Below are 27,548 nucleotides of genomic sequence, written 5' to 3'. Positions count from 1 at the left end.
AAATGGAATTGCCTGCAAGGTTTCAATTAAACATTAGGTAGATGGCAGGCCATTTTTGACTCCTACCTTTTAATTCTGCACAAAATGGCTTCACAAGTAGCAAACATGTTTACTTCACTCTGGTTAGCCAATCTGACACTGTATATTTTGAACCCTAGCCAGATCTGAGCAAAAACTTATATCTATTCAAAAGCACAGTGTTTCTGATCTAATCAATACTTTTTTTTTTAAAAATCTTACTACATACTTTCAAATAAATTTCTTGTTAATGTATTGAAATTTCGCATAAAACTTGGGTAAGAGAAAATTCACAATTTAAATTTGTATATCTTTTTTAATTGATAGTTCTCCATACATCCAGCATGGGGCCCCGAGTGGCCGAGTGGTCTAAAGCGCTCTCCGTTAAAGATCACAACAACAACAGAATCCAGCAAAGGCAAACTAACCCAATCTGTATTTATAATGCAAATTCAGTGGCATAATGTCAAAAACTATGAAAATACAGTCCAAACAGAGAAGACAGAATGGAAAGAGAAAATTTTAAAAGCACTGATTCTATGACAAATAAACTAAATCAACGCGAGCCAAACAGGCCAAAAATGTAAAGTTTGTGGGCCATACATGATATATATTACAGTAATTAAATTATAATTATAGAACTGACTTTTTGTATGAACTTGGCCACAAAATATGACCTGTTGGCCTGCTGATGGACCACTCTAAACTAAAAGAATGAATTTAAAAAGCACAGACTTAAACAACTTTCAAAACAATAATACAAACATATCATTGATGTGAAATAAAATATATATTTTGCCAATTGAAATCATTAGCACTAAAAGTTCAAAAACATAAAATCATTTATTCCACATCATTTGTTAAAATAATCATTTTAAACTTTCAAAATGTATTGGTGATTTATAGACCAAACTAATAAAACTACCTGCAATCATATCATCTGCATCTATCAAAATCTCTAAGACACGAGAGATTAGCCCCACTTCTGTACAAGCCTGTAGATTGCGTCTGCTCTTCTTCAACATGGCAGTAAACACACTCCATATTTCAGCCTAGTATAAAAAAAGACAAAAATGGCCATTGATTTTTTTAAATTTGGTTTTATGTCCATAACACAACAAAGTACAACATGCTACTTTCAATTATTTAAAAAAAATAATATCTCTAAAGAACATTTTGTCTTGCTTTCAAACTCCAAAATAATGTTATCATGCTGCATAGTTGGTTTTCTGCAAAAGAAAGATTGTATTGTGCAAAAAGTTACTGGAATAAAGGGCATTGCCCAGCGATACAAGATGGCCTTACTTGGTCGAGGCAGGATTGCAACCTAAACCTGTCTGGCCAAGAGTAATTCATACCCACAACTGAGCTATGGCATCTCTGACTTTTAAAAATATTACACACTCAAAATTTCAACAGAAAATCTATAATATACAACCAGTTTTGCTGCAATAGATAAATAAGTCCCTTGAGGAGAATGATGCCCTACTGTTTAAAAAGATTTCCTGGGAAATCAAAACACCATCCTTCTTAATAATCAATAACATGATTTTCAAATTAGCTGCTGTGCCAGCCACATTGCATTTGGGATCTGGACCATTTTCAATTAGGACCAAACAGACATCATTAGAAGTCTTTTGGTGAAACCACATGTGAATATGACTGTCCATCCTGGAGGAATAGTAATAAAAAAAGACTGTCATGATGACTGCTATGGTGGCCATATTGGAGGTCAGATCAGCACCATTTTCATTTACGACCAACTAAACATCATAAGAAGTAATTTGGTGAAAGCCCATGTTGACAAGAATATCCATCTAGGAGTAATAATAACAAGATGTTCCAAATGGCCATCACGGCAGACATAGTGGACAAGGTCAGATCAGCACAATTTATCTTGAAGAACTAACTAGATATCATAAGGAGTGTTCTGGTGGAAACTCCATTATGATAATGGTTTTCTGTCGAGGAGGAGTATCTGTAACAAGATTTTTAAGAAGGCCATTGTGTCTGCCATAATGGATGTCCAAGCTGTACCATTTTTATTTAGGACCAACTAGACATTATAGGAAGCCTTCTGGTAGAAACACATTGTCGAAATAACTATCCTTTCAGGGATAGAAGCTATAATAAGATCTTCAAAATGAGGAAAAAATGGCAAAACTTACCACTGCACACTGGTGACCACTGTACACAGGTTTACCTGTTAAAATTGGCTTTTGAACAAATACCATGCATTGAATAAATTAAGTTTTATGTGCTGTGTACAACAAACTCATAATTATGGGTAAATGTTATTCTCTCCCAAATTTATGTCCCACAAATGAGTATCTTTCTCACTTAAATCCATTCCATAAATGAAATCATCACAAACTTAAAAATATAAAGATGATGCTCAATTTATACCATACATGCATTTTCCAGAGGTTATGGTGTAAATTGAAAGTAATGAAAGTCACAGCATATGGTGCCAAAAATGGCATAAAAATGAGCACAGTGGCACAAATTGAATATTATTTCTTCCTTATAAATGGCATTAAAATGAAAGTGCGTAAATCAAATTGGTGCAAACTGAGCATCACCTGTGTACCAATATTTAATTGTTATTGCTCAAAAAAAACAGTATCCAGATTAGACATTTACTCAATTTGCCAAGATTAAAAGACAGTAGGCTCATGTGAAAAGCCTGTTATGAACAGTAAATCAAAAGAAGCCTATATGGCTATTGTGAACCATCAAATGAAACTTCACCTGCCTTTGCAGACACGTTTAGAAAGCTGAATGACCCCTGAGCCTAATGAAAAGAGATGTAACATATATCTCTTCTCAAAACACAACTACTTATCCCACCATCCAGCAACCAAATTGCTTTTAAATGTGACATTACTGACACCGTTTTACATGGTCAACATATATATATATATATATATATATATATATATATATATATATATATATATATATATATATATAGTAGAAAGTAGTACACAGTAGAAAAAAACAGTTTGTAAATGGTAGTAAAACTCCTCCTGGTTGTGACATCAGGGGGTTACTTTTATTGGATTTGTATCATTTGCACTCCCTAAAATCCCTTTGCAGGTTCTACAGTAAATGTTAAAAAACTATGCATTTGGCCTGTATAGCGCTCCAGAAATATATTATATGTGTCTACATCCAAAACCAAAAGTTCTTGCTGGATGCTACATTTTTTCTCACACTCTTTAAATTTTCAACTTTGTTCTTTACTCGATTATTAGCAACTAAATCCCTAACTTAAACAACACCCTTAATGAAAATCAACCTGTACCGCCAATGTCACATATTACATAGAGTGGGAATAAAGTAATGTATTAGTGAGTGCTGTTGCACAAACTGCTGCAAACTGACAAAAGAATGTAACTTTATAAATAAAAAAAATCAAAAGCATGACTTGATGGTTACCTATTTTCAGTAGACAATGAAACAGCAGAAAGCATGTGCAAAATGTTAAACGTGCTACTGACCTCTAAGTTCTGTGAATACTCGGACAACCATTTCAACATATACAGAATGTTAAACATGATATATTACTGTCCAGTAATTTCTATGAACACTGGGACAGCCAATTCAACATAAACAGAATGTTAAACATGATATATTACTGTCCAGTAATTTCTGTGAATACTAGGACAGCCAATTCAACATAAACAGAATGTTAAACATGATATATTACCGTCCAGTAATTTCTGTGAACACTGGGACAGCCAATTCAACATATACAGAATGTTAAACATGATATATTACCGTCCAGTATTTTCTGTGAATACCGGGACAGCCAATTCAACATATACTGAATGTTAAACCTGATATATTACCATCCAGTAATTTCTGTGAATACTAGGACAGCCAATTCAACATATACAGAATGTTAAACATGATATATTACCGTCCAGTAATTTCTGTGAATACCGGGACAGCCAATTCAACATATACTGAATGTTAAACCTGATATATTACCATCCAGTAATTTCTGTGAATACTAGGACAGCCAATTCAACATATACAGAATGTTAAACATGATATATTACCGTCCAGTAATTTCTGTGAATACTGGGACAACCATTTCAACATAAACAGAATCTTAAACATGACTCGTGTTATTGACCTCTAACATCTGTGGACACTGGGGCAACTAATTCAGCATATACAGAATGTTAAAACTGACCTGTAAGTTCTGTGGACACTGGGACAGTAGATTCAGCATATGTAGAATGTTATGTGGCTCCTGAATAACAAAGTTTGTCTCAATCTCAAACTCTCCACCGACAAGCTGAAAAATGGATGATATACATTTCAGCAAAATCTTCTCGCTGATGGAAATTTCCTGGTTTTCTGGCATGAAATATGATCAATAAGGCACTTTAATGAAACTGTTATAATTATAAAAAAATAAAATCAGAATTCATATTCTTGTTGAAAAACTAAACCAACAAGCAAATCCTCATTGCTTGTTGCATCATATATCTACATACATATATATTTTTGGGAGGGAGGGACTGGGTCATGGTTTTAAGCATTCCAGCAAAGTTTCTTGTAAAAAAAGAAGTGTCACGTGCTCTTCTGGTGTACAACTAAGAACTAAATAAGATATTCCTCACTAATTAATCCTTACTCAAAGCTTCCATTATCCCCAGACTGTCACCCTTTGAAAGTTCATATAGAAGCGGGGTCTAGTCTAAAACTACAAAAGGGGTCAAATTCCTCTTCCATCTATTCAAAAAAAGATTATTTATTACTTATAGTATATAAATATGAATGGCCTCAAGAATGCTTTGTCAAATTTGGTAAAATTTGTTGATTGGTAATTGTCGTTTTTCTATATTTAGTAATAATGATCCTAATTGATGATGGAGCAGTATCACTGGCATGAAATTGGATGCAAAAATTTGGGCAATTTTATTCATGAACTTGCCTTTATTATTATCTATTGAAACATTCTGCATTCATCCAGTGTGGTGTTAGTTAATATTTGCATGGTATTGTTTCACATATTTACCATGACAAAACTGCCTAAAACCCCTAAAATTAAGCTTTTAAACTGTAAAAAAAAAAAACCATAAATTTTCAAGGAAAGTCTTTACTAACATAAATTCCTTCCATGGAAAATATAAAAATAACATTCATCATTCATTTAATTCTAATCTTACTGGGGCTTTGAATAATCCACTTACTTACCTTCCATTCAAACTACAACAAAAAAAATTTCAATATTTTTTGGACTAAAAATATATGTAAAAAAAGGTTTGGGTTTTACTCAGACAATAATCTCACAAATATGACGGGCTATTCAAGTAGTTTTTTTTAAAAGAAAATTACAGCAATCAATGTCAATCAAGTTCATTATTTTTTTTGTCTGAAGTTTAATATTTTCAATGAACTAGTAAAGAGAAAATTTCTGTTGTTATATATATATTTGACTTAATTCATATTTGATTTAATTTGTTAGTTTTTAAAAAAAATCTATTCCATTACATGTTATAGTAATGAAATTTTATTGACTGGAATTTGACAATTTCCAGAAATTAGTTTGACCTGACTGTTTTTCGTAAACACCTAAAAATGGAACTTTGTATCCTTATACTAACCTAGTTCCAGACCTTTATTTAAAATTAGTAACAGTTGGAGTAAACAACTTCTTTTTATTAAAATTCATTCTTAATGTGTGATTTAAAGAGTGAAATTGAGGCTGTACTGGAGTACTTGATGTAAAGCTTCTACAAAGTGATCATGTGACCCCAATCCAGGCATCTGTTCTGTGCAGTGGTCAGGTTTAATACCAATGTTTTGAGAAATAATCTCAATTGGGGTTTTAAACACTTAGATATCAAGGTGGTTTTTTTCTGTTGTGACCAGTTGGAGTTATATTTTAATTTTTTTCTTCAAATTATTTGGATTCTAAGAGATTAATTCTTTTCCCTGGAAAATGCTCATACAGAATTCTTGGACAAAGACATTTTTATTGAAATTTTATTCAGAATTCATACACCAGGATATTATTTTCCATGGTACAGCAAAGAACTGTAGACACATCAATACTGTACTGGCTATAGTATACATCATCACCTTCCATTTGGGATTATCATCAGGACTTGAACTCAAATTCATTAGAACATTTTATTACTAGGACTTCTAATTTTTAATTCTCTGATTATTCTTGGATTATTTTTGGATTTGATTTTTAAAAAAATGTAAATTCTTTTTTTTCATTTTTACCTTGCTTTTTGAGGGAAATAAATTATTTGTTAAATTTTACAAAGTTTGTTGTCTTCGCTCTTTTCTTGTTACTGTTTATGAGAGCCTAAACACATAACACTAATGAAACAAATACATGGTAAAATGTGTAAAAGCAGGTAAGGGAGTAAATGACAAAGTGACAAATTACACCAGTAATGAATCAGCATACCTGCCATATTCCCAGACAGTATGGAGGTTGGGTTTGAGACTCAACAAGTGTGTTCTGACGTCCCAAGATGGGGTGGTCAGTGTCTATGACTACAAAAAGCAGTATCATTGAACTGAGAATAACCTATCTTTTCATACAAGCCTGCATAAAAATTCAAAGCATTTACTACACTTATAAAGAAATATTTTATATATTTAGCATTGTCAAGTATCAAGGCCATATCCATACACATGTGCAAACATATAATCACAACCACACTGACATTAAATGAAAACATACATCACGTTTATGTTTAAATTACACTGGATGGCAAAATATATACTTAATTTAATGCAATCTCTGCTGCTTGCAATAGTCTAATAGGGCATTTGAAGGTTATGCAAGAGTGATTTCTGTTCATCTTTGCACTCACTAGAGAATGGATGATAATGGTTGTCCATAACCATTGGATTCTCTGAGCAAATCCTGGACATAACTGAGTTGTTCATGATGACTACAATGTTAGTAATGTCAGAACCATATATGATGTAGTTTGACGAAGATAAATGCTTATTTCTACAGAAAAATGAATATATATCACATTTAGGACTGACCATTTCATTGAGGAAAGGGGAAAAACATAGGGTCTTTACGGGTAATACAGAAGTAATAAAAGTTTCTGTCCAGTTTGTGTGTTAATGCTTTATCAACACTGTGCAAACATAAGTGTATGCTTATTATTGTCTTTCAGTCAATCTATTTCATGGCTAGAAAACATTATAAAAAACATGGGTTAATTAATACTTAGTCTTTTAAAAAGATTCTGATGACAAATTGAGAATATACTGAACTGAACAGAATCTTCAATTCATATGCTACATACAGATGGTGCTCATATTTTGACTGTCACAAACCTCAGGAAAAACTCATGTATATGTTTGCAGTATGTGCAATGAATTAAATTATGTCCCCTTGCTGCTGTGCCTGACAAAGTAAAACTCGGTCAACCTAGCAGGAAACCAGTAAGATAATGGGGTCCCTTAATTATTTGACTGTCATAATTATATCTCTTTATTTGTTTCTGGTTTAAAGAAGACAAAAAGAAACTGAATTTCTATTTGAATTTCTTTCAGTAAAATACCAACCAATTTTCATTTAATTCACAACTGCACATTTTGTATTATATGTACAGTATAAAAAAAATCCAATCAACTGTCCATTGGAATTATACACCTAAATGCCTTGTTTATTTACCAACATGTCCTGGTAGTTTTTGCACTACCTTGAACTTAAGACAAGCTAAAGAACAAATGTCTGGGCTTAATGTGAACCATCTAAACATAGATGTTTAGTAAACGTGAGCATATATGATCTTTAATTAATTGAAAACCCTACCTCAGTTAAAAATTGGTCAAATTCTGAAGTCAAGTTAATGGTATTTATTTTTGATACCATATATGCACCATTTGTATACACTTTAAAGCCTTTATCCCAGGATGTCTTCTATCAAACTAAATCAAAATTATGTTCAGCATGTTTTTTAAAAGTAACTCAACAGCATTTTTGTATGCATTAAGAATAAGTGAGGCACCTGGCAAGGGCACTTCCTGTGGCCACTCTTCACCACAGACTGTCCCAACATTGTTCTCTACAATAAAAACGACCACTTCCAGAAAGAAAACAATGAATAATGACAACATGTTTTATGTCACAATTGAATGCACTTGCTATTTATATGGTGTGTGCTATATATACCCCAGTACATGAACTCTCCTGTGCACAATATAAAACTGTCTTATCTTACATTAAAGACATTCAATTATTATTGTAAACATACACTACAATGACAATGTGGCATGAGGATGAGAACAAATATCAATACACAAAGGTGAATTTGTTGTTATTTAGACAAGTATTAAAAACAAGGAATCTGTAATTCCTATATGTCAGGGAAGCATGTCTGTTGCATTATTTCCTTAACAGAAAAGACTTGCCCATAATCCCAGTGTAACTGATAATGAATACAAGTGTACCCTAACCTCCATGGGTGGAATACAGCATTCCATAAAGAACCAAATTCTGAAAGGGAATGGGGGTTACTGGCATGTAAATGCTCTAAGGAGAGGATACACACAACTCCAAGATATTTGTTGAAGACTACAAAGAGATGAAGCACCAGCAACATTAGAGATTTTTCTCTGGTCACTAATCTGACAAATATCCATTAACATGGCGTCCTTGAAAATAATGTTGTTGTTGTTGTAGGGTTTAACGCCATTTTTCAGCACACGATAGGCTATACATGGTGGCCAGTATTAATGGTGGAGGAAGAACCCGGGAAAACTCCAGAAAGAACCACCGACCCACAAGAAGCTATTGGCAAGCTTTCTCACATACCCACATTGGCTGAATCTGAGACTCAAACCCACACAGACAGAGGTGAGATGGCAGTGATCTGTAACGGAGTGCACTTTAGACCACTCGGCCACTCTGGGCCCCTGAAAATAATGAATGTTCTGTGCATGTGGTAGTTGCATATGTGGACCATGTATTATTGATAGATCTCCACCCTGTGGAAGGAAGTATACACAATGAATTGACAAGATGTTGCAGCATGAAAAAGTAAAAGCTACAGAATAGCGATGGTTAACTTATTGCTGCTATTGCTGGGCATAATGCTCCAGCAGATCCGGGTCTCTGCAGTTTGCAGTTGGACTCATAAGCAAGCATATAAGATAAATAACAAATAAAACTGTTTGCTACAAGCAATTTTCAACTTGTTTTCATGATTTTTGGTGCAAAAAGGACAGAATCATATCATTCTGAAACTTTTATTTCAACTCGTATGCAAGTCAATGGTAAGGTTCATCAGTTTGAATAAAGGTGACCTCAACTACCATTGATCCCGGGTTCTTCCTCCACCATTAATACTGGCTGCCATGCATAGCCTATCGTGTGCTGAAATATGGTGTTAAACCCCACAACAACAACAAAACACATCCCTTTGTTTATCTCTGGATCTTACATAAATAAAGTGTGCAAAGATACTTGTGGCAATCTTGTTTAAAAATCTCTTCCTAAGGCAGTACAGTCTGCACAGCCTAGCTCCATTTACATTATGAGGTTCGTTCTATCAGAAATGAGGCTGAGTACTAATCAGCAAATCCAACTGGTAGTCATACAGAATGTCATTTTTTTTCTTTCTTCAAATGAAATGCATCTAACAGTTTTCAAGGAATACTGAGCATTTTCAAGCACTTTTTCCAGAACTGTTTGGAGCCTTGTTTGAGACAACCTCAAATTCAAGCATTTTTCAAGATTGTATGAACCCTGTAATAGGTGACAAATCTTACAATAATACATGAAAATAGAAAATATATCCCTTTCATTCAGCTGTTATTATAGTACCACCACACCATAGGCCCAGCCCCGAAAAAGGACAGGAATTCACCCTGTGGCCTAAACCTTTAATACACTGATCCATCATCTCGAAGGATGTGCCATGTAAATTAGTGACACTGTTTCATGGTCTAAAGCCTCTCTGTTTGCAAGTTTTTTCCCTCTCCAAATATTGTGAAAAACTGGCCATTGTGCCCATGACCTTTGACCTTCTTACATGCAGTGATATTCATATCTTATGGTTAATATCTTTAATTTTATATCAAATCATCCACGGCAATAATAAACTACTGCCAGATCCAAAACTTTAACCACTGACCATCAATCGAACAGTCTTAAATTTGATCCATCTGACCTTGGCTCTTCTGCCATTAATCTCTATGGATACTCATTCCCCCCCCCTTCCAATGCATTTGTGGGTACATCTGATGATCATCCCCTGATAAAACTTACTATGCATGTATTGCCCTTACAAAAACTGAACCAAATACATGTACTGCTGTCAGATGAATGAACAATGTGACTGCTATGTCAGGCAAGGCAAAAAAACAAACAGCTGAATGATAAACACACACATATGATGGTAACTATTCATTCATCCCCTTGCCTTTCAGCTCCATAATGTTAATACAGTTGGTAAATGCTTCTTAATCCAATACAATGGGCACTAAAAGTCTGCAGAAAAGCAGAACTATCATGTCACTTGTCCTATCCCCAATTATTATAGAGATACAAAAGTGTTCACCCCACCCCACCCCAAGTTTTGCTCCTAAAAGTATTGGACAAATTCTAAAACCATAGAGCACCTCTACAGATCAGTGTGAATTAGTGTGACCTTGCTATAGCACACTCTGTTATAACATGAATTCTGATATAGCATGGTCATGGCATGGCTCCCAAAATTTCTTTTTACACGTATTTTTCTCGTACATGAAAAAATATTGTTTCTTTTTAAAAATATGAAAAATAATGTATTAAAAGTTTATCCGGGATTGTACTTGGCTTCACCAATGTCACAAATTGTGATTTTTCTCTCCTTTTTGGCAACAAAATCTACCAAAACGAGCGAGAATGACAAAATTTTAAGACATAGCTGCAGATAATATGCAGTTAATACTTATTTAAAATGAATAACCTCATTAATAATTAACAGCAAATGTTCAAATAAAAGCTACCAGGTAAATTTGCTAATAGGTATATAAATATTTCATAAGATTCATTTGAGCTGTATATATGTGTGTATGTACGGACATATGTATATGTATCTATGTATGTATCTATGTAACTATGTATGTATCTATGTATGTATTTATCTATGTATGAATGTACCTATGTAACTATGTATGCATCTATATAACTATATATGTATCTATGCATGTATGTATCTCTGTATGTGTGTATCTATGTAACTATTGTATGTATGTATGTATGTATGTATGTATGTATGTATGTATGTATGTATGTATGTGTATATATATATGAATGAATGTATCTCTGTACATATGTATCTATGAATGAATGTATCTCTGTAACTATGAATGTATCTATGTAACTATATATGTATCTATGTAACTATGTATGTAACTATGTATGTATGTGTGTATGTATGTATGTATGTATGTATGTATGTATGTATGTATGTATGTATGTATGTATGTATGCAGGTATGTATGTAACGATGGATGGATGGTTGGATGGATGTATGTATGTAAATTTTAAATATTTAAAATAAAAGATAATGATAAAAAAATATCCTCCAATTCAAAATTTGTAATATAAACCATATTTGTTTAAAAACATCATTAAAAGCTTTTTAACTAAGTTAACAGAAAAATGACTCAAGTTGGAATAATAAGCACTAGACAAATGTGTTCTGTCAAGCTATGCATTCCAGTGAGTTTCAGCTTTCAGGAGGTATGCAGAATCAATTATGAGTGTCCTGTATACAATTTGGACAGATACCACAGTGATTCATTCTGAGTGAGGGATACAACTAATGATGGATTAGTAGGAAGCTGGTACAGTCACATGAATGGTTGTTGTTGTTGTTGTTGTTGTTGGGTTTAATGCCATTTTTCAGCACATGACAGGCTATACATGGTGGCCAGTATTAATTATGGAGGAAGAACCCGGGGAAACCCCGGAAAGAACCACTGACCCACGAGAAGCTACTGGCAAGCTTTCTCACATACCCACATTGGCCGAATCCGAGACTCGAACCCACGCAGACAGGTGAGATGGCAGTGATCCATAATGGAGAGCGCTTTAGACCACTCAGCCACTCGGGGCCCCTGTCACATGAATGGATTCTACTTTCAAACTGGACAGAAAGGAGTTTAGAATGCATAATACATGTTCCTATATATGCTTCTGCAACATTAATTGAGAGATGAGACATTGAAATAAATGAGTAAATATTAATGTCTCCATGATCATCCCACAAAATCCTTCTAAATATGCATGATGTTGGATGATGTAAATCAGCATATATACGAAAGAATTGCTGTATATAAAAAGGCCAATCCAAAAATTATGGTCTAACTTGTAACAAAGGTCGTCCAAAGCAACATACTGACTTACAGATCACACACCTCACATCTGACTGCACGAGATTGAATCTTGGCACAATTACTGTGGGTATGTGAGAAAGTTTGTTAGTAGTTTTCCATGGGTCCTGGGCTACCTGGGTTCTTCATTCACCAAATATATTCACTGCCATGTATGGCCTATCCCAATGTGATCGAAAATGGTGTTCAACTCCCTAAAACTCAAACCTTTACCTTTAACCTTTGAGCACCATTATTATTTGAAATTAACCTTTCTCCTCGTTATGTGCTGAGCTAGATTTATTTCCACTTAGGAAAAGCCTTTGAGATAGTTTTCAAAACGCAGGAGACATGATGAATGCCTAACATCACACCTTAAATAATATTGTATGCAAGACAAAAATATAGTTTTAATCACTGCTCTCTTTAGTCTAACATCAAACCATGTCTGCATTTCAAATGATGGATAGGAAAAGCATGGTTTGGTTTGCAACACACGTTTGTTATTCTGTGCTGAGGCAATCAAATAAAGTGTCGTGCCCAAGAACATAATATGGCAGCCAACATAGCGCGATCCAGTGGTAGGATTGAAACCTGCAAGATCAGCATGATAAAAACTAAGCCACCACAGCTCCAACGGCTGTGTACAAGAGCTGAATTTAAAATGACTTCATTCATATTCAATTCATGGAAATGAAGCTGTAGCTTAATGAAAGTAAGGTGGATTAACAAGAGTACAATTTACAATTACTTGAGATTTAGTGTAGCAATGAATGTAGCTTTAACAATTTTCAGTCATATCGCTAAGATGTCTAAAGTGTGGCAGTTTACAGTGATGTCTAGCACTGGGGCATCACGCTGCACACATGCAGCATTGTGTCCCACCTAGTCACATTATCCTGACACCAGGCCGACCAGTCCTAACACTAACCTCTTAATGCTGAGCGCCAAGCGAGGCAGTTGTTAGTACCATTTTTTAAGTCTTTCGTATGACTCAGCTGGGAATCGAATCCATGACTTTCCACATCCAAGGTGGACGCTCTCATCACTAGGCCACTGGAGCAGTCTTATTGCCAATGTCTTGCCAATGTCCAAGATAAACTTCACCTGCTGAGCAATATAATTTTCATATTTGACCAGAAGGATGTCACAATGCTATCACAGTTATATGGCAAAATATATACAAACAATGGTCAGTGATGCCATTTTGTCAACTTGACTGTTTATAAATTATTTCAATTCATCAAAGAAATGGAAAAGTTTATTTTGGTTTTTTTCTTCATTCATAAATTTCAGCAAGTATGTCTTTTGTCTACAATGAGTCTATGTAATCCATCCACCCAAGGATGGAGCTGAATAATGAGTCACATGACTTAAGTTATGCAGTGATGAAAGAAATAACAGTGTACTTCTGATAGAAGATAATTCTCTATGCATACAACTGATCACAACAGATGACATGTGCCTAGCTATGTTGAAACTGACATGTTTCTATGTATGCTTGCATATTAGGTGCTCAAAAACCACTACATGGAAATATGTTTGATTCATGGTACAATTTTAACTAAAAGCAGAAGAAGAAAAACATTTACAAATGTCATCCCCGCACTAACAGGCAGCTTTCAATTTTATTTTTTGTCTGAAAGTTTCTTGCCCTGGCAGAAACACGGTCAAACTGAAATGATAATCATTCATTCAGCTTAACAAATGGAACTTTTGGAGTATAGTATCATCAATAATAATAATAATAATTTAATTATAGAAGTAATTCAAGTTGTACAACATTATCGTGTCCTGAGACCTTCTCAAGCTGGAAAAGAAAACTTGTTTCTTATTTGTTTACTCAGAAATGGCCTTCCCAATCGCAGCATGCAGATTTCACAGCATCAATTGACATACTAATTTTTCACCTTTAAATTGCTGAGAGAAAATAATTATGTACAGAAGTTAAATAAAAAAGAACTGTTGCTCAAGAATCACATGATAGTTACTGACCCAACTAGGGTATATTCCAAACACATGAAGGGCATAATCCAAATGCAAGAAAAGTACAAGGTGATAGACAATGATCCTGTTACAACCTTCTCATTCATGTCAAGCATTGTCATGTTTTACAGTAGCAGGCTGAAACGGAATTTTAGAAAATTGGGGGGGGGGGGGGGGGTGCTTCCCAACTGGGTTGCAAACCTGGCACAGCAATTGGTATGAAAACCATAAATGGTGTCATCACAAACATTAGTCAGGTGTTCTGTATATTTAATCCGAATTGTGTGTTTAAACAATTTCTTCATGATTATACAATGTAAGGGCCAACCTGCCTAGTGATATTTATTTTGTAAACAACATAATATACAGCTAATATTATAAAGCTGTACCAAAGTCACTTTTTGCTGATTATGCCGATACTGCATATAGCCGATTATTAAAATTGCCGATACCGATTATGAGACAGATTATTTCAAGAAACCACCTGTTCTACAGTTAGTGAAAGCAGTAGCATTTGATTGACAAGTTGTTGTTGTTGTGGGGTTTAATGCCATTTTTTAGTACACAATAGGCTATGCATGGTGGCCAGTATTAATGGTGAAGGAAGAACCCTGGAAAGCCCCGGGAAGAACCACCGACCCACGAGAAGCTACTGACAAGCTTTCTCATATATCCACATCATTACATTCAAATTCAGAATTTGTTTGCATCACCACTGGAATTCATTAGGAACTCGTTTATCTGGACTTTTAGGACTATCATTCCAATACTGAAAATTCTTTTTAAATTTTTACTTTGTACTTGTGTAGGAAATAATTTGTTTAAATTTACAAACCTTGTTGGTTTTTTTGCTCTGTTGCTCTATCCACGAACTGAGCTGGTTATGAAATTTAACCAAACTGTGTCTACAATATATTTCTTCATCCCATGGGCCTCGCCCAAGTGGCAACAGTGCTACTGATAGAAGGAAAGTATGTGTTGATAATAGATTCTAAATATGAAGTACCGGTAAATCAGGTCAAGAGTTACAGAAATATAAGTGATGGATTTTACTGCAAAATTGTTGAACCAATATAGTTCCACTAAGACAGAACTGAGAGGAAAGAGTGGTCCTGCGAGAAATGGAGTGTGTGGTTATCTTGTATTCAAAACATGAGGTTAATTGGTGAAGTGGTTACTGAACTAATGACAGGTGTATATGTGGTAATGAAACATTTCACATTTGTAGTGAATTGGTTAATTAGTTGCTAAGAAAAAAATGCAGGGGAAAACTTTAACCAAAGCTATCCAAAAACTCACTCTCACACATGAGCAACCCCAATGATAGATGCTCTACACTACAAAAGCATACCAATTTAACAGTCTTCTCATTATCAATTAGCCTCTGGCTAAATTACAGTCTACACTTCCAGATGAGTTATGTTTTTTTCTGTAGTTTCAAAGATCGTTTTTGTAGCTGTACAGTGTTCAGTTTCAGCCTGGTACTATGAAGATAATGAGAACCTTGGTTAAGTTAATTTTATGTGATTTATATTCAGCATGTATTTTTCGACCATATTAAACTGAATTTTTAACAACAGGCTTGGTTTTGAGACTACTGTACCATTCTGACTCAAAACACAGTTAACATACAATTACTATTTTTTCCTACACAGATTCATTTTTAAAATAAAATGACTCAGTAAAACTGGTGAAATAAAGGCAATAAAGAGAGCTTCATCTGAGTGAATGTTAAACAATTCAGTAAATAAGGTCATTTTGTCATAAAGGAAGCTGCTCTTTGCTTACTTCAAGCACAATGACCTATGAATGTTCTTTTCCAAAACGTCATGTTGTTCAAAGAATCTCCGCAAAATATTACAAAAAACCTCCATGTAGATAACTGAATATTTTGTGTAGTAATCACGTCTTCTTTCAGCCACAGTGACCTTGACCACTGACCAAGTGACAGGTTTCTTTCCTAGCCCATGTGTAAACTCTTGACAAGGTCTATGATGTAGAACTACTGTTAGAGTATGGAAATCATTTTTCTTCTTTCAGTCACAGTGACCTTGACCTTTGGACTCAAATACTTAAGTGTTCTTCCTAATCCTCCAAGTGTAAGCCATCCACAAAAGTTTGGTGACACTATATGGTGAATAAGCGGAGTTATTGTGCAGAAACAAAACTGGAAACAGACAGATGGACTAATGGAATGACACAGATAAAATGACAGACAGCATCATGTTATAATGATGCCAATACATGTAGCGACAAACGAGTTCAGTTATCCCAAAAAAATTTCCACCATAATGTGCTTTATAGGTCTAATAACCAATTTATTGCAAAGAGAACAAATTATGAATGTTTTTGTCCAAAAAAACAGAGTGGTCTTCTATCTAAAATAAACTGGCTCTTGTATCGTGCTATACTAAGATTATAGAAAGCAAGCTTCATTTTTATTCTGAATCAATCATCAAAACAAAGATGTAGTGAAATTCCAAATTCTACAAAACTGATTTTGAATTACATGAGTCTCTTACCAAGTCCTTCAAGGCAAGCAAAATGCAACAAGGTCAATTTTGATCTCTCAGAGATTTTATATCAATTTTTATTCCTAGCATCCCTACACCAATTATCAAAAGAAAGACATGCAACCAATTATAAGTTAAAAAATTTCCCACGAAATTGATTTTTAAGTTAATGCCATGAAATTCATTTAGATTACGTGTATCATGCACTAAATTTTAAATTCAGGGTTTGTTTATAATTGCTATGTACGTGTACTAGGCTACAATCTGTAGCTTGAAGTGAGCCACTAAGCATGTCCATCTGAATGGAAATTTCAATTATTCATCACAATATTGCAGAACTCACTCAAGGCAGTAACGTAAAAAGCCTAATGCCATGCAGTTGTCAGAAACTGTTCATTACCTGGCTACCACAATTTAAATGAAATAAAATTGGCCAATAAAATCTCAAATTGACTGCCAGTTACATGTATACGTTGACCTAAAAGACAAAAAAATATATAAAAAATACATGTTTATAAAAAAGTATTACATTAGTTGTGTGTCTGGCATGATAATCACTTACCCATCACAGCTTTCCTGTCCACAAAGGAACAAAACTGATGTCCCTTGAGTTTTCTTTATAGACCTGTTTATAAATTAAGCAAGGCATGATTTTTTATTATTTTTTTAACAGAAATATCTGATGACAGATGAGTAGAAAGTCTGACAGACAGACAGTTTCATTGGCTTATTTGGCACTTAAATTTACAAGTTATGTGGAACAAAACCAATTCCATAACTAGAAAAATGGACAAACTTGTGAAGTCTCCAAGCCCGTAAAGGAAACTTAGAGAACTGTACCCTTGAGTACTGACATCTCAGCCTATATGACATTGACTTGGTTTTGGACAATTCTAGCCAATTATTAATTAAAACCAGCAATATTTAAAGAAATTCAAAACAGGCAACAAAATTGATTTTCAAAAATCAATTAAGTCCTCCACAGTTTGAAACATAAGAGAGACATAAGAGCCTGAACATGTTGACCAATAATACCATTTCCAGACAAGCATTAAGGACTTCAGCTTTGATAGAAATGTCAATTATTATTTCCACACAAGCAATAAGGACTTCAGCTTTGATAGAACTGTCAATTATTATTTCCACACAAGCATTAAGGACTTCAGCTTTGATAGAACTGTCAATTATTATTTCCACACAAGCAATAAGGACTTCAGCTTTGATAGAACTGTCAATTATTATTTCCACACAAGCATTAAGGACCTCAGCTTTGATAGAACCGTCAATTATTATTTCCACACAAGCATTAAGGACTTCAGCTTTGATAGAACTGTCAATTATTATTTCCACACAAGCATTAAGGACTTCAGCTTTGATAGAAATGTCAATTATTATTTCCACACAAGCAATAAGGACTTCAGCTTTGATAGAACTGTCAATTATTATTTCCACACAAGCAATAAGGACTTCAGCTTTGATAGAACTGTCAATTATTATTTCCATTGTCACAAAAATACACAGAGCTGGGGCACTGAGCTGTATAAACAACAAATTACAAACAAAGCATTTCCTCAGTGTCACTAAAGTCATTTTGGGGGTGTAAGTTTTCATTTTAAACTAGTCACATTTAATTTTATATTCCAGTCTGAAGTTACTTTTTTTCTTACTGGAATGGAAATATGATACAGTTTTGCCAGAAATGTGTTATTAGGAAAATCCCTTTGCAGCATTGGTGGCAGCCTTTAGTGACAATCAGAGCCTTGTCACCATCAATCTCAATGTCATGAACCATATTGATACTGTATTAATATAGCTGCAGAGGATTTAGTACAAGAAAGAAACCCTCTGCTGATCTCTCATGATTTTGCTCAAGGCAAAGGGATTTAAACTAGCCATGCTTTTAATCAAAATGACTACCCAGGAGCTATGAGCTTCAGTAATATTCTCAATCACATCATCAGGAACCATGCTGTTACTAAATGTAACTGCAGCATTTCCTATAAAAACTAAACTCTTTTGTTCATATGTCACCATGCATGGTTGGACATAGTTTCTTGCAAAATTCCATGTGCAATGGGAGGCCGGTTTTTCGTTTTGCAGACAGTGCATCATCTGCCATTACTGTGGTGACCAGTGCACAGAAAATATGCTTTAGGACAGAACTGTTGTTAACTTAGTGCAATGTAAAGGTAACTATGTTAACCTGAGTCCAATTTTCTTTAACAAGAGTCCTAAAAACATAAGTAAACACTCTGGACTAAGGGAAAAACTACCAAAAAAAATCATTTGCAGCTTAAACCACAAACTGACCATCACTCTGAATTTGACATATGCACCATCTTGTGGGATCCCTAACGGAACGAAAAGTTTAATGAAATTATACTTTAAAGACTGCTAATACTATTCCAGTGTATGTGTGTGCAAGCACGCATGGGTGCATGTGTTTAATTTAAAAAATTGCATGCAATTTTTTATTTTTCTTAGTTTATTAATTAGTCAAAACATAAATCTGCAATGCTACTAAATAGGCTCCCAAAAATATGCATGTTTCCTATTACACTGGTTTTAAAATTAGGGTAGGTATTTTGTTTGGGGGGGGGGTTGTTTAACATTATATATATTATAATGAATAGCATATATAATGTACTATGTACTTCAAGTACTGGTCAAAACCAGCTCATTTATCAATCAGATGCACAAATCAATTTCAAATTTTGAAATTCATTTTACAAAATATTTTACCCCTGGGGTGGGGGAGAAGTGCAAATGTTGGCAATGAAAAATGGTTGGCGGACCAGAAACACATTGGGGGGGTCCTTAAACAAAACTATACAACATGTATCTAATGTAATTGCCAGTTCAACAAAGTACTCTACCTGGAATTCATTTGTAATTGCAATTGTCCAACAATTGTCCACCATACTGAAGAGGAACAGTTTTCATTTCTAACCTACCTGTTTATGCTAGATTAATTTGTTCTTCTCTGCCTTGCAAGAACTCACTTAAGATACACTGCAACAAATAATGCGGAATAACCTTGTTCTTTTTATTATTTTGTTGATGTCCACAGCCAAGCAGCATGTACATATGGTTAAGTAATTACATATGTGTGCAAATCATTATGAAAAGAATAGATTCTGCAAGCACTTGCACTGGTTTCACATGAGTTTTGCACTCTTGTATGTGTTTGTGTATGTGCATGTGTGTGTCTGCATCTGAATGATGGGGAAATAGACATACAAACAGTGCTTCCCTTTACCCTCAGAGACACCAATTTTTTTTATTTTGACCCCCAGTTTTGACACCTATGTTTGAGTTTTACTCAGTCTGACCCCCATTTTTGACATGGGGGCGATTTTTACTTGCAATCTTACACCCCTAGGGGAAACACTGACTCAAAGGAAAAATATTAGACAAATTAAAATGACAAATGTCTAGCTCTAATTCACCAACATTCTAACCCACTTGCCCATTTGCTAATCTTCAAAACAGAATGGAACATGGTTAAAGATACATGCATGGACTTGAGGTTCACGAGTAATGTAACACTCAGCTATATGTGCAAATTCACTGGCATACATATTAAAGTACATTACAAATTGACACATATACTGCAAACAGAGAGGTATGTGTTTATCACTGGATATCACAGTATATGCTTCGGTACAAGACATGTACATATAAATCATGCAACAAAAAGAGAAATGGATGTATTGACCACCAACATATTTGCCCTAAATAACAGTCTGTCAGACAAAAATAACTCTTAAGATGGTCTTGTATAGAAAACCCCATAAACACATGGACAGTTCTTCCTAGAATAATGTTACTGATTCATATTCCTCAGTCAAGTATTGTTCACAGATATGAAAGTGTTATGGAAGTGTTAGAATTTTAAAAAATAAAAGACCTTATGCTGAAATCATTTACCACCTATACTTGCTTATAAGTTGAGTGAAACTGCAAACAACAAAGATCCTGATCTGCCATAGCATGATGCATCTGCAGATCAGAGTCCATGTTGTTTGTTCTACTGATTACTCCTAACAAAATGCACACACAGATCTGTCTGCACATTTAGAGATGGCTGATCTTGGTCTGTGCAGTTTGCGGTTGGATGTGACTTTTAAGCAAGTACAGACAGTATGCATCTTTCTGATTAATGAGGTGCATGAAATAAATGAAAATTGTTTTGAGGTCAACAAAGAAAGTAAGAGACTGAACAACACCAATATGCAGTCATAATTAACAGTTCAAAGTCAAAGCCAGCATTTGTCAATTTGAGTAGCAAATTTATTTTTTAATTACCCAACCAAGGAAGGTTTACACCTACATTCTCACCTAAAATTTTGAAAAACCAAAGGAATCTATAAATCCCATAACTGTTAAAAATACTATACATACAGTACAAACCCCTTCTGCCAACCAAATAAGGTGTCTATTTGTGAGCATAATAAAGATAGCCAAGTATCTCACAAGGGGACTGATGTTCTCTTGGTTAAAAAATGTCCAGGAATTCAAGATAAAGCCATTTCTTCCTTTTAAAAGCAGCGTTGACGCCATCTCTGATATTCTTCAGTGATAACAATTTCAAATTAGCTGCTCTGTTGGACTTGATAGAGGATGGATGTCAGACTGACTCCATTTTCATTCTGGATGCATTTGATATCATCAGAAGTCTTTTGACAAAAACGCCATGTCAAATGACTGTCCATTCAGGGGGGGAGATATAACATCAAGATTTTCAATTGTAGTCATATTGGATCTATGAATGGCACAATTTTCATTTGGAACTAACAGGGTTTTATAAGAAGTGTACTGGTGAAAAACCATGTTGATATGGCCTTCCATTTGTGAGGAGCATATTGTTGACAACATTTTCAAAATGGCCACTATGGTGGCCAAACTGAGGGACTGTTTGCATAATTTTCCCTTAAGATCACCTGGACACCATAAGAAGTCATCTGACGAAATCCCCCACACCAAAATGATTTTTTAATAGGAGTAGCAATAACAAGATTTTCAAGATGGCTGCTATGGCAGTTATTGTGGATATCAGATTCACACCATTTTTATTTTGGGACCAACCAAACACCATAAAATATCTTCCAATGAAAACTTCACGTCAATACAACTTTGTGTTCAGAAGGAGTAGCAATAAAAAGATCAAGATTTGTAAGATGGCCACTGAAGTGGTCATATAATAGCAATACTAATATTTCAAGATGGCTGCTGTGGTAGCCATATTGAACCTCAGACTGGCACCATTTTCACTTAGGACCAAGTAGACATCATAAAAAGTCTTGTTGTGAAAACACCATATAGATATAACCCTCCATTCTGCTGAAGTATCCAGAAGATTTTCAAAAAATCCACTGTGATGTCTTTATTGATGCCTGAACAGCACTACATGTATTTTCAGTTTTGACCAACTAGACCATGGGATAAATGTGTGTGTTGAGTTTCCACCGATCCTCTAAGTAGTGATAACAAACTGGTGCAAACGGATCTTTGGACAATTGATGATTTATGACCAATATAACTAATAACTACTGCAAATATCATTACCAACAACAATCCAACCATCTTTCAAAAAATGAGGCTTCTTATCTAAGATTATCAAACTATATTTACTAAGGTGGCGTTCTACAATTTTGTATTTGCATAGGGTTAGCTTTCCTCACTGGTTATACTGGCTATTTAAAAAAGACCTTGTATATCTTAGGTATAATTCAAAGAACCTTTAATTCCCTTTACTTTGGTATGATTGATTGGCCTTACTCCAGTTGTGCACCTTTCAAAAAAGTGCTAGCTCCACTTGGTCATTTTCACTTCCTGAACTTTAGAGGTAAATTGTATAAAAAAGAGCCGATAACGTTTTTTACATTTTGAATATTTGGTAATTCATTCATTGCACTTTCAGAAGCTGGTATTGTCTAGTCTGTCAAAATTCATGTTCCCTATTTTAATAGCTGCTTAGGACTTTGGACTAATTCAGGCTGATTTTTTAGCACAAGGGAGCATTCATTTTAGTTAGCAGTGTATTTAAATCATGTACAATTTCCAAAAGTACAATATCCAAAGAAATATCCACATTACATTAATGTAGCATAGAGGTAGGCCACCATTCTCTCCACTGTGAATGTTTTAAATGCAAACAGCTTCACCTTACATACGTCACTCTCTCAAAAGTACATAATAACTGGTGAGCCTAAATGGTTTCATGCATTAAAATGGGGCTATGTTGGCCTGATTTCAATCACCTGGGCAACTGACAACTGTAAGATTGCGAGGCAAGTGGAGGTAAACTGTGAAGCAAAATGAAAAGTTTGGATTAATTAGGCCCAAAAGGATATGTGTTTCTTATTGCACTGGTTTTAAATTAGTGTAGGCAGGTAAGTCTTTAAAAATATATATATATTATAATGATTAGTATATATAATGCACTATGCACTTCAAGTACTGAGATAAACCAGTTCAGATACATATGGATGCACAAATCAGGAATTTTTTAATAATTTTTTAATTTGTTTTTGTCTAAACATTAAATATGTTTTAACAATTAGTATATATAATGTACTAAGCACTTAAAATATTGGGCAAAACCAGCCCAATTAGATCCAAACATCAATTTCTTTATTGAAAAAATGGGGGGGAGGGGTTTTGGGGAAACCCAGGATGAACAAAGTGCTAGGTTCAGCGAAGAAAAACAGGGTTGGTCTGCTGACAAGAAACAAATTTATTTTTTGGCCTTTGCTGCCATATTTTCTATTAGGTATTATTTAGACCTCCAAAAATAAGAGTGTTTTCAGTTTCATGCTACAAAAATGGATTGACTGGTGGGTAGAGATTTTAAAACTCATTTTTCCCCTTCCATTACTGAAAGTGACCCATGGCTGCAGGACCAATAGTCATTCCTTTGAAAAAATGTCCTTGTCAATATTAATCAACAAAAATAGTCATATGCATACTATATATAATATTGTAATCTGTATCTTGTTGAAAGAAGGAACCAAACATGATCAGCAAACAGCACACAAAGGCAGTTGTTTGCTGAATCATGCTTTACAGTGGATATCCAGGAGGTGCCAAAATACTGGAAGAAACGGTGCATGCTGTACGAGGATATCTGATACTGATATTATGGTGGAACTGAAATGAGATGTGGTCTGGTCACAACATTAAACAAAGTCTGCAGTTTTCTAAGTTTGGCTTCAAATTCCATCTTATGGTCAGAATATTTCAAAGATATGCATCCAAAAAATGTCTGGGTCTGTTTAGTTAGGTTAATGAGGGTAATTAAATTTGGAAGTGCTTCAGCTGAAAAGCACTTTGGCTTATTGTAATTTATTTTTTATTAAAAGCCCCAAAATACCAAATATAAGTCTAAAATAGTCATGTTACTAGTAATATTTAATACTGTATATGAAATGCCTTAAAATAATTATATATATGCATAATAAAACAAAAACAACAAATATTTCAGGCATTTTAATACTAGGAATAGCATCTAGTGGTGGTTTGTGTTTGCATTGTTTAATGAGGCAATCATGTTTTGGTGTACATCTTTTCAGACACGCAATCTATGCCTATGCCTAGTCTGATTGGGAAATTCCCACATTATGTTCTGATTTTTTTGGCTTTTGGATTCCCCATATATAACAAGGTGAATTAAAATGCAATGTTTTTGATGTGCATCTGAAAGCACAAATTTTGGTTTTCTGGAGTGTAATGCCATTTTCCATGACATGACTGGCTGTACATGGCAGCCAGTATATTTGGTAGAGGAAGAACAAAAGAAGGCTTTGAGAAGACCACAGGAAGAATCACCAACCCAGGGGAAGCTACTGGAAACATTTCTCACATCTAAATTGGTTGAGCCAAAACTCAAACACATACAGACACAGGTGAGATGTGTAATCTGTAAAGGCCAGCACTTTTGACCATTCAGGCACCTGAGGTACATAGAAAGCAACAACATTACTTACATGTACCTGGTTAATAAGCACAACACAGCAAATTTAGAATTCTGTTTTCTAAAACAAATTTTTAAAGTTTAACAGTGATTCTCAAAAGATCGAATCATTTGGTCACTTCACTTGTTTTTATAGGCCAACTTCTCCGTTAAAACTTTCGTTCATGTAAATTAACTTGAACCATGATGAAAATAATACCAGAACTTATAAATCTATTAATAACAAATGATTGGCACATGCATACACAATATTCTCAGTTTTGCTTAAATACAAGTCGTTTCAACTGACTTCTAAATGTCACATGCATTTGCAGCCAACTGACTCTACCCCTGTAGATAATTTGATGGTTCAAAGTATACAGACGGTGATAATGGAGAAAATATTTGCAGGTACATCAGAGGTCTCACTAGGATTTTAAAACTAGGAGTCCAAGACTCCCATTTTGGTAAAAATAAGTCCCACCATCAAAAGTTGCAGTCCCTTCTTTCCTACAGAATCGTGAGTGCATCTATTTTTAGAAAGAGAGGTTTTCCTAATGTAATCACTCAAAATAATATAGCTTCATTACAACAGTCCATTGACAGGATTGCAAATTTATGGTTTATTTATTTATATACATACTTGTAGTAATTTTAGGCAAATAAATAGTATCTGATTTGCTGTTTTTTCCTGTATTTTCACAAATACTTGTCATGTCAGAAAACAGCTTAGACCGTAAAGCGCATCTCGCGAATTCCGCAACATAGCATTGTCCCATACATTTCTGACCTACATAATTTGCATTTTAAAGTTAAATCTTTAATAAAATAATACCCAGGCTTTGGTTTCAATGATTTGTATATTTTTTCTGAATATATCTGCCCGATGATTTAAGAAAACAGACAATCTAATAAACTGGTACATCCCAGACTTAGCAAAGTCTGCCATTATTTCCCGTTAGGCCTGCTGGTTCACTTACAGTTTCATACTAATTTTATGACAAAATAGTGTATAAGAGACAGTTAATAAATATCCAGATCACCGATTCCGATCTTAAAACACAATTTTGTATGTTTTATCATCAAAGGATATCATGCAGGAAATAGATAGTTGCTACCTTACTCGGAAAAGGGTTAATGTGCAATCAGCTATCAAAACATAATGCTTGTGAATGAGCAAGAGTTTGTCAATGTAATTGATACAAAAACTAGGCCTAGCTACTGATGCCTTTATGAATACATTTCGCTACAACACTAAATCTAGCCAGGCTAAGGCAAGGGACATTTAAAAAAAAATATGGTATGGTCAGGCAATGTACCTCTTAAATAATCACAGGGAGAAGTCGTTTTGCTTTCCTAACAGAAGATGGCAAAGTTTACATTTTTTTATGCGACTTGTCACCCACTTACGAATGGCATTTTGTCTAAGTCTCAACATGTCTTGATTCTCAGGTCACGTGCACTGCTTATACCGCTACATCGGAAATGAACACAATAACGAAAGCTAAAGTTGTTTATTTGATGTACTTATAAATGACCACATGTACATCTCTGGGTCTTTCTGCCTCTGAATTCAATCACTGCAAATATCAGTACATTTTCCCACACGGCCGCCAGTCAAAGCCTATGAACTTGCCGCCCAGCAATCGCATCATGGTCTTTTTATGTACTCGTATAGAATGGCAACATGTATGTGCATCAAGAGGTCTTTCAGTCACTGAATTCTGTCATTGTAAATATCAGCACAGCTAATTGATCAACACATTTCCCACAAAGCAGGTGGGTGAAGTAGGACTGGCAAGTCTTTGAATTTTGCCACACACCTATTACATGCCTACAGAGGACTCCCGCCTCAATGATTTTCTGCGTCCCAGATCAAAAATTGGCATCCAAATACATGTAATTAAGCATTTCAGAGATCTCTGTACATGTATATGGCAACTATGCTAAAACAAAATAATAATTAATGATGGCTTTTTGGCTCACTAAGATATACTCTTAGATGAAATAATGGTCCCTCCAGTACAGTGTAGCCATCGTAAAACAAGGGTATGAACGAATCCCATTAAAATGACTTCTTCATTCGGAGTGTAACACTGTCAACTTTGAGAATCCAGACTGTCAACTTCAAGAATCCAGATTATCCAAACTGCTTTACAAACCAAGAGAAAAATGTGATCATGAGACCAGTTATTAATTGATTTTGTAAATCTAATTTAATTTCTTAAATAAAAATGTCTCTTAATTAACTGAAAATCAATTAATAATGGATTCATTTATTTACACAGATGCTCTAAACCTGGCTTTAAGTCTGAAACAGATAGAACGGGGGGGGGGGGGGGGGTCACACTGAAGTTTTACTAAACTCAATCACACAAATCAAATACAATTAGTGGTAATTGATCAAGTCACTAAAACTAACCAATGGTCAACCAAACAGATTAATTAGATCATTATTCCTGTAATTTCTTCTTCTTATTATTATTCAGATAAATGTAAAATATCTGTAGATGTAAAATATCTGCAGGTAATTGTACATTTTAAGTATGCTACAAATAAAGATTATTAAAACTGTTCATTTCCTGATATTCTACATTCATCAAACATTACAGTATATGTATTTAATTTACCTGTTATAAATTATCGAACAAATTTAGCTACAAGTAAATTAAACCTTCATTTAGATTTTCTGTCTAAAGAAAACTCTTCTT

General features: G+C 34.5%; 1 protein-coding gene across 4 annotated transcripts in view; it reads right to left on the bottom strand.

Annotated features, from left to right (window-relative positions):
- Positions 1–27,548, bottom strand: part of LOC149798288 (neurobeachin-like) — a 561,888-nt gene that overhangs the window by 514,893 nt on the left and 19,447 nt on the right. For all 4 annotated transcript variants that reach the window (XM_089963438.1, XM_089963435.1, XM_089963437.1 and 1 more), the window contains exons 2-3: positions 4,223–4,327; positions 944–1,070 (exon numbers count right to left, since the gene is read on the bottom strand). In XM_089963438.1, coding sequence (XP_089819564.1) covers positions 944–1,070; positions 4,223–4,327 — 232 coding nt within the window. The remainder of the gene's footprint in view (positions 1–943; positions 1,071–4,222; positions 4,328–27,548) is intronic.

The sequence above is a fragment of the Sinohyriopsis cumingii genome, chromosome 6 (genome assembly GCF_028554795.1).
Source record: "Sinohyriopsis cumingii isolate HCF-2022 chromosome 6, ASM2855479v2, whole genome shotgun sequence".
NCBI classification, from domain to species: Eukaryota; Metazoa; Mollusca; class Bivalvia; order Unionida; family Unionidae; genus Sinohyriopsis; species Sinohyriopsis cumingii.
The sequence above is the reverse complement of the archived record's forward strand: the minus strand, read 5'-3'. Positions and strand labels throughout refer to the sequence as shown.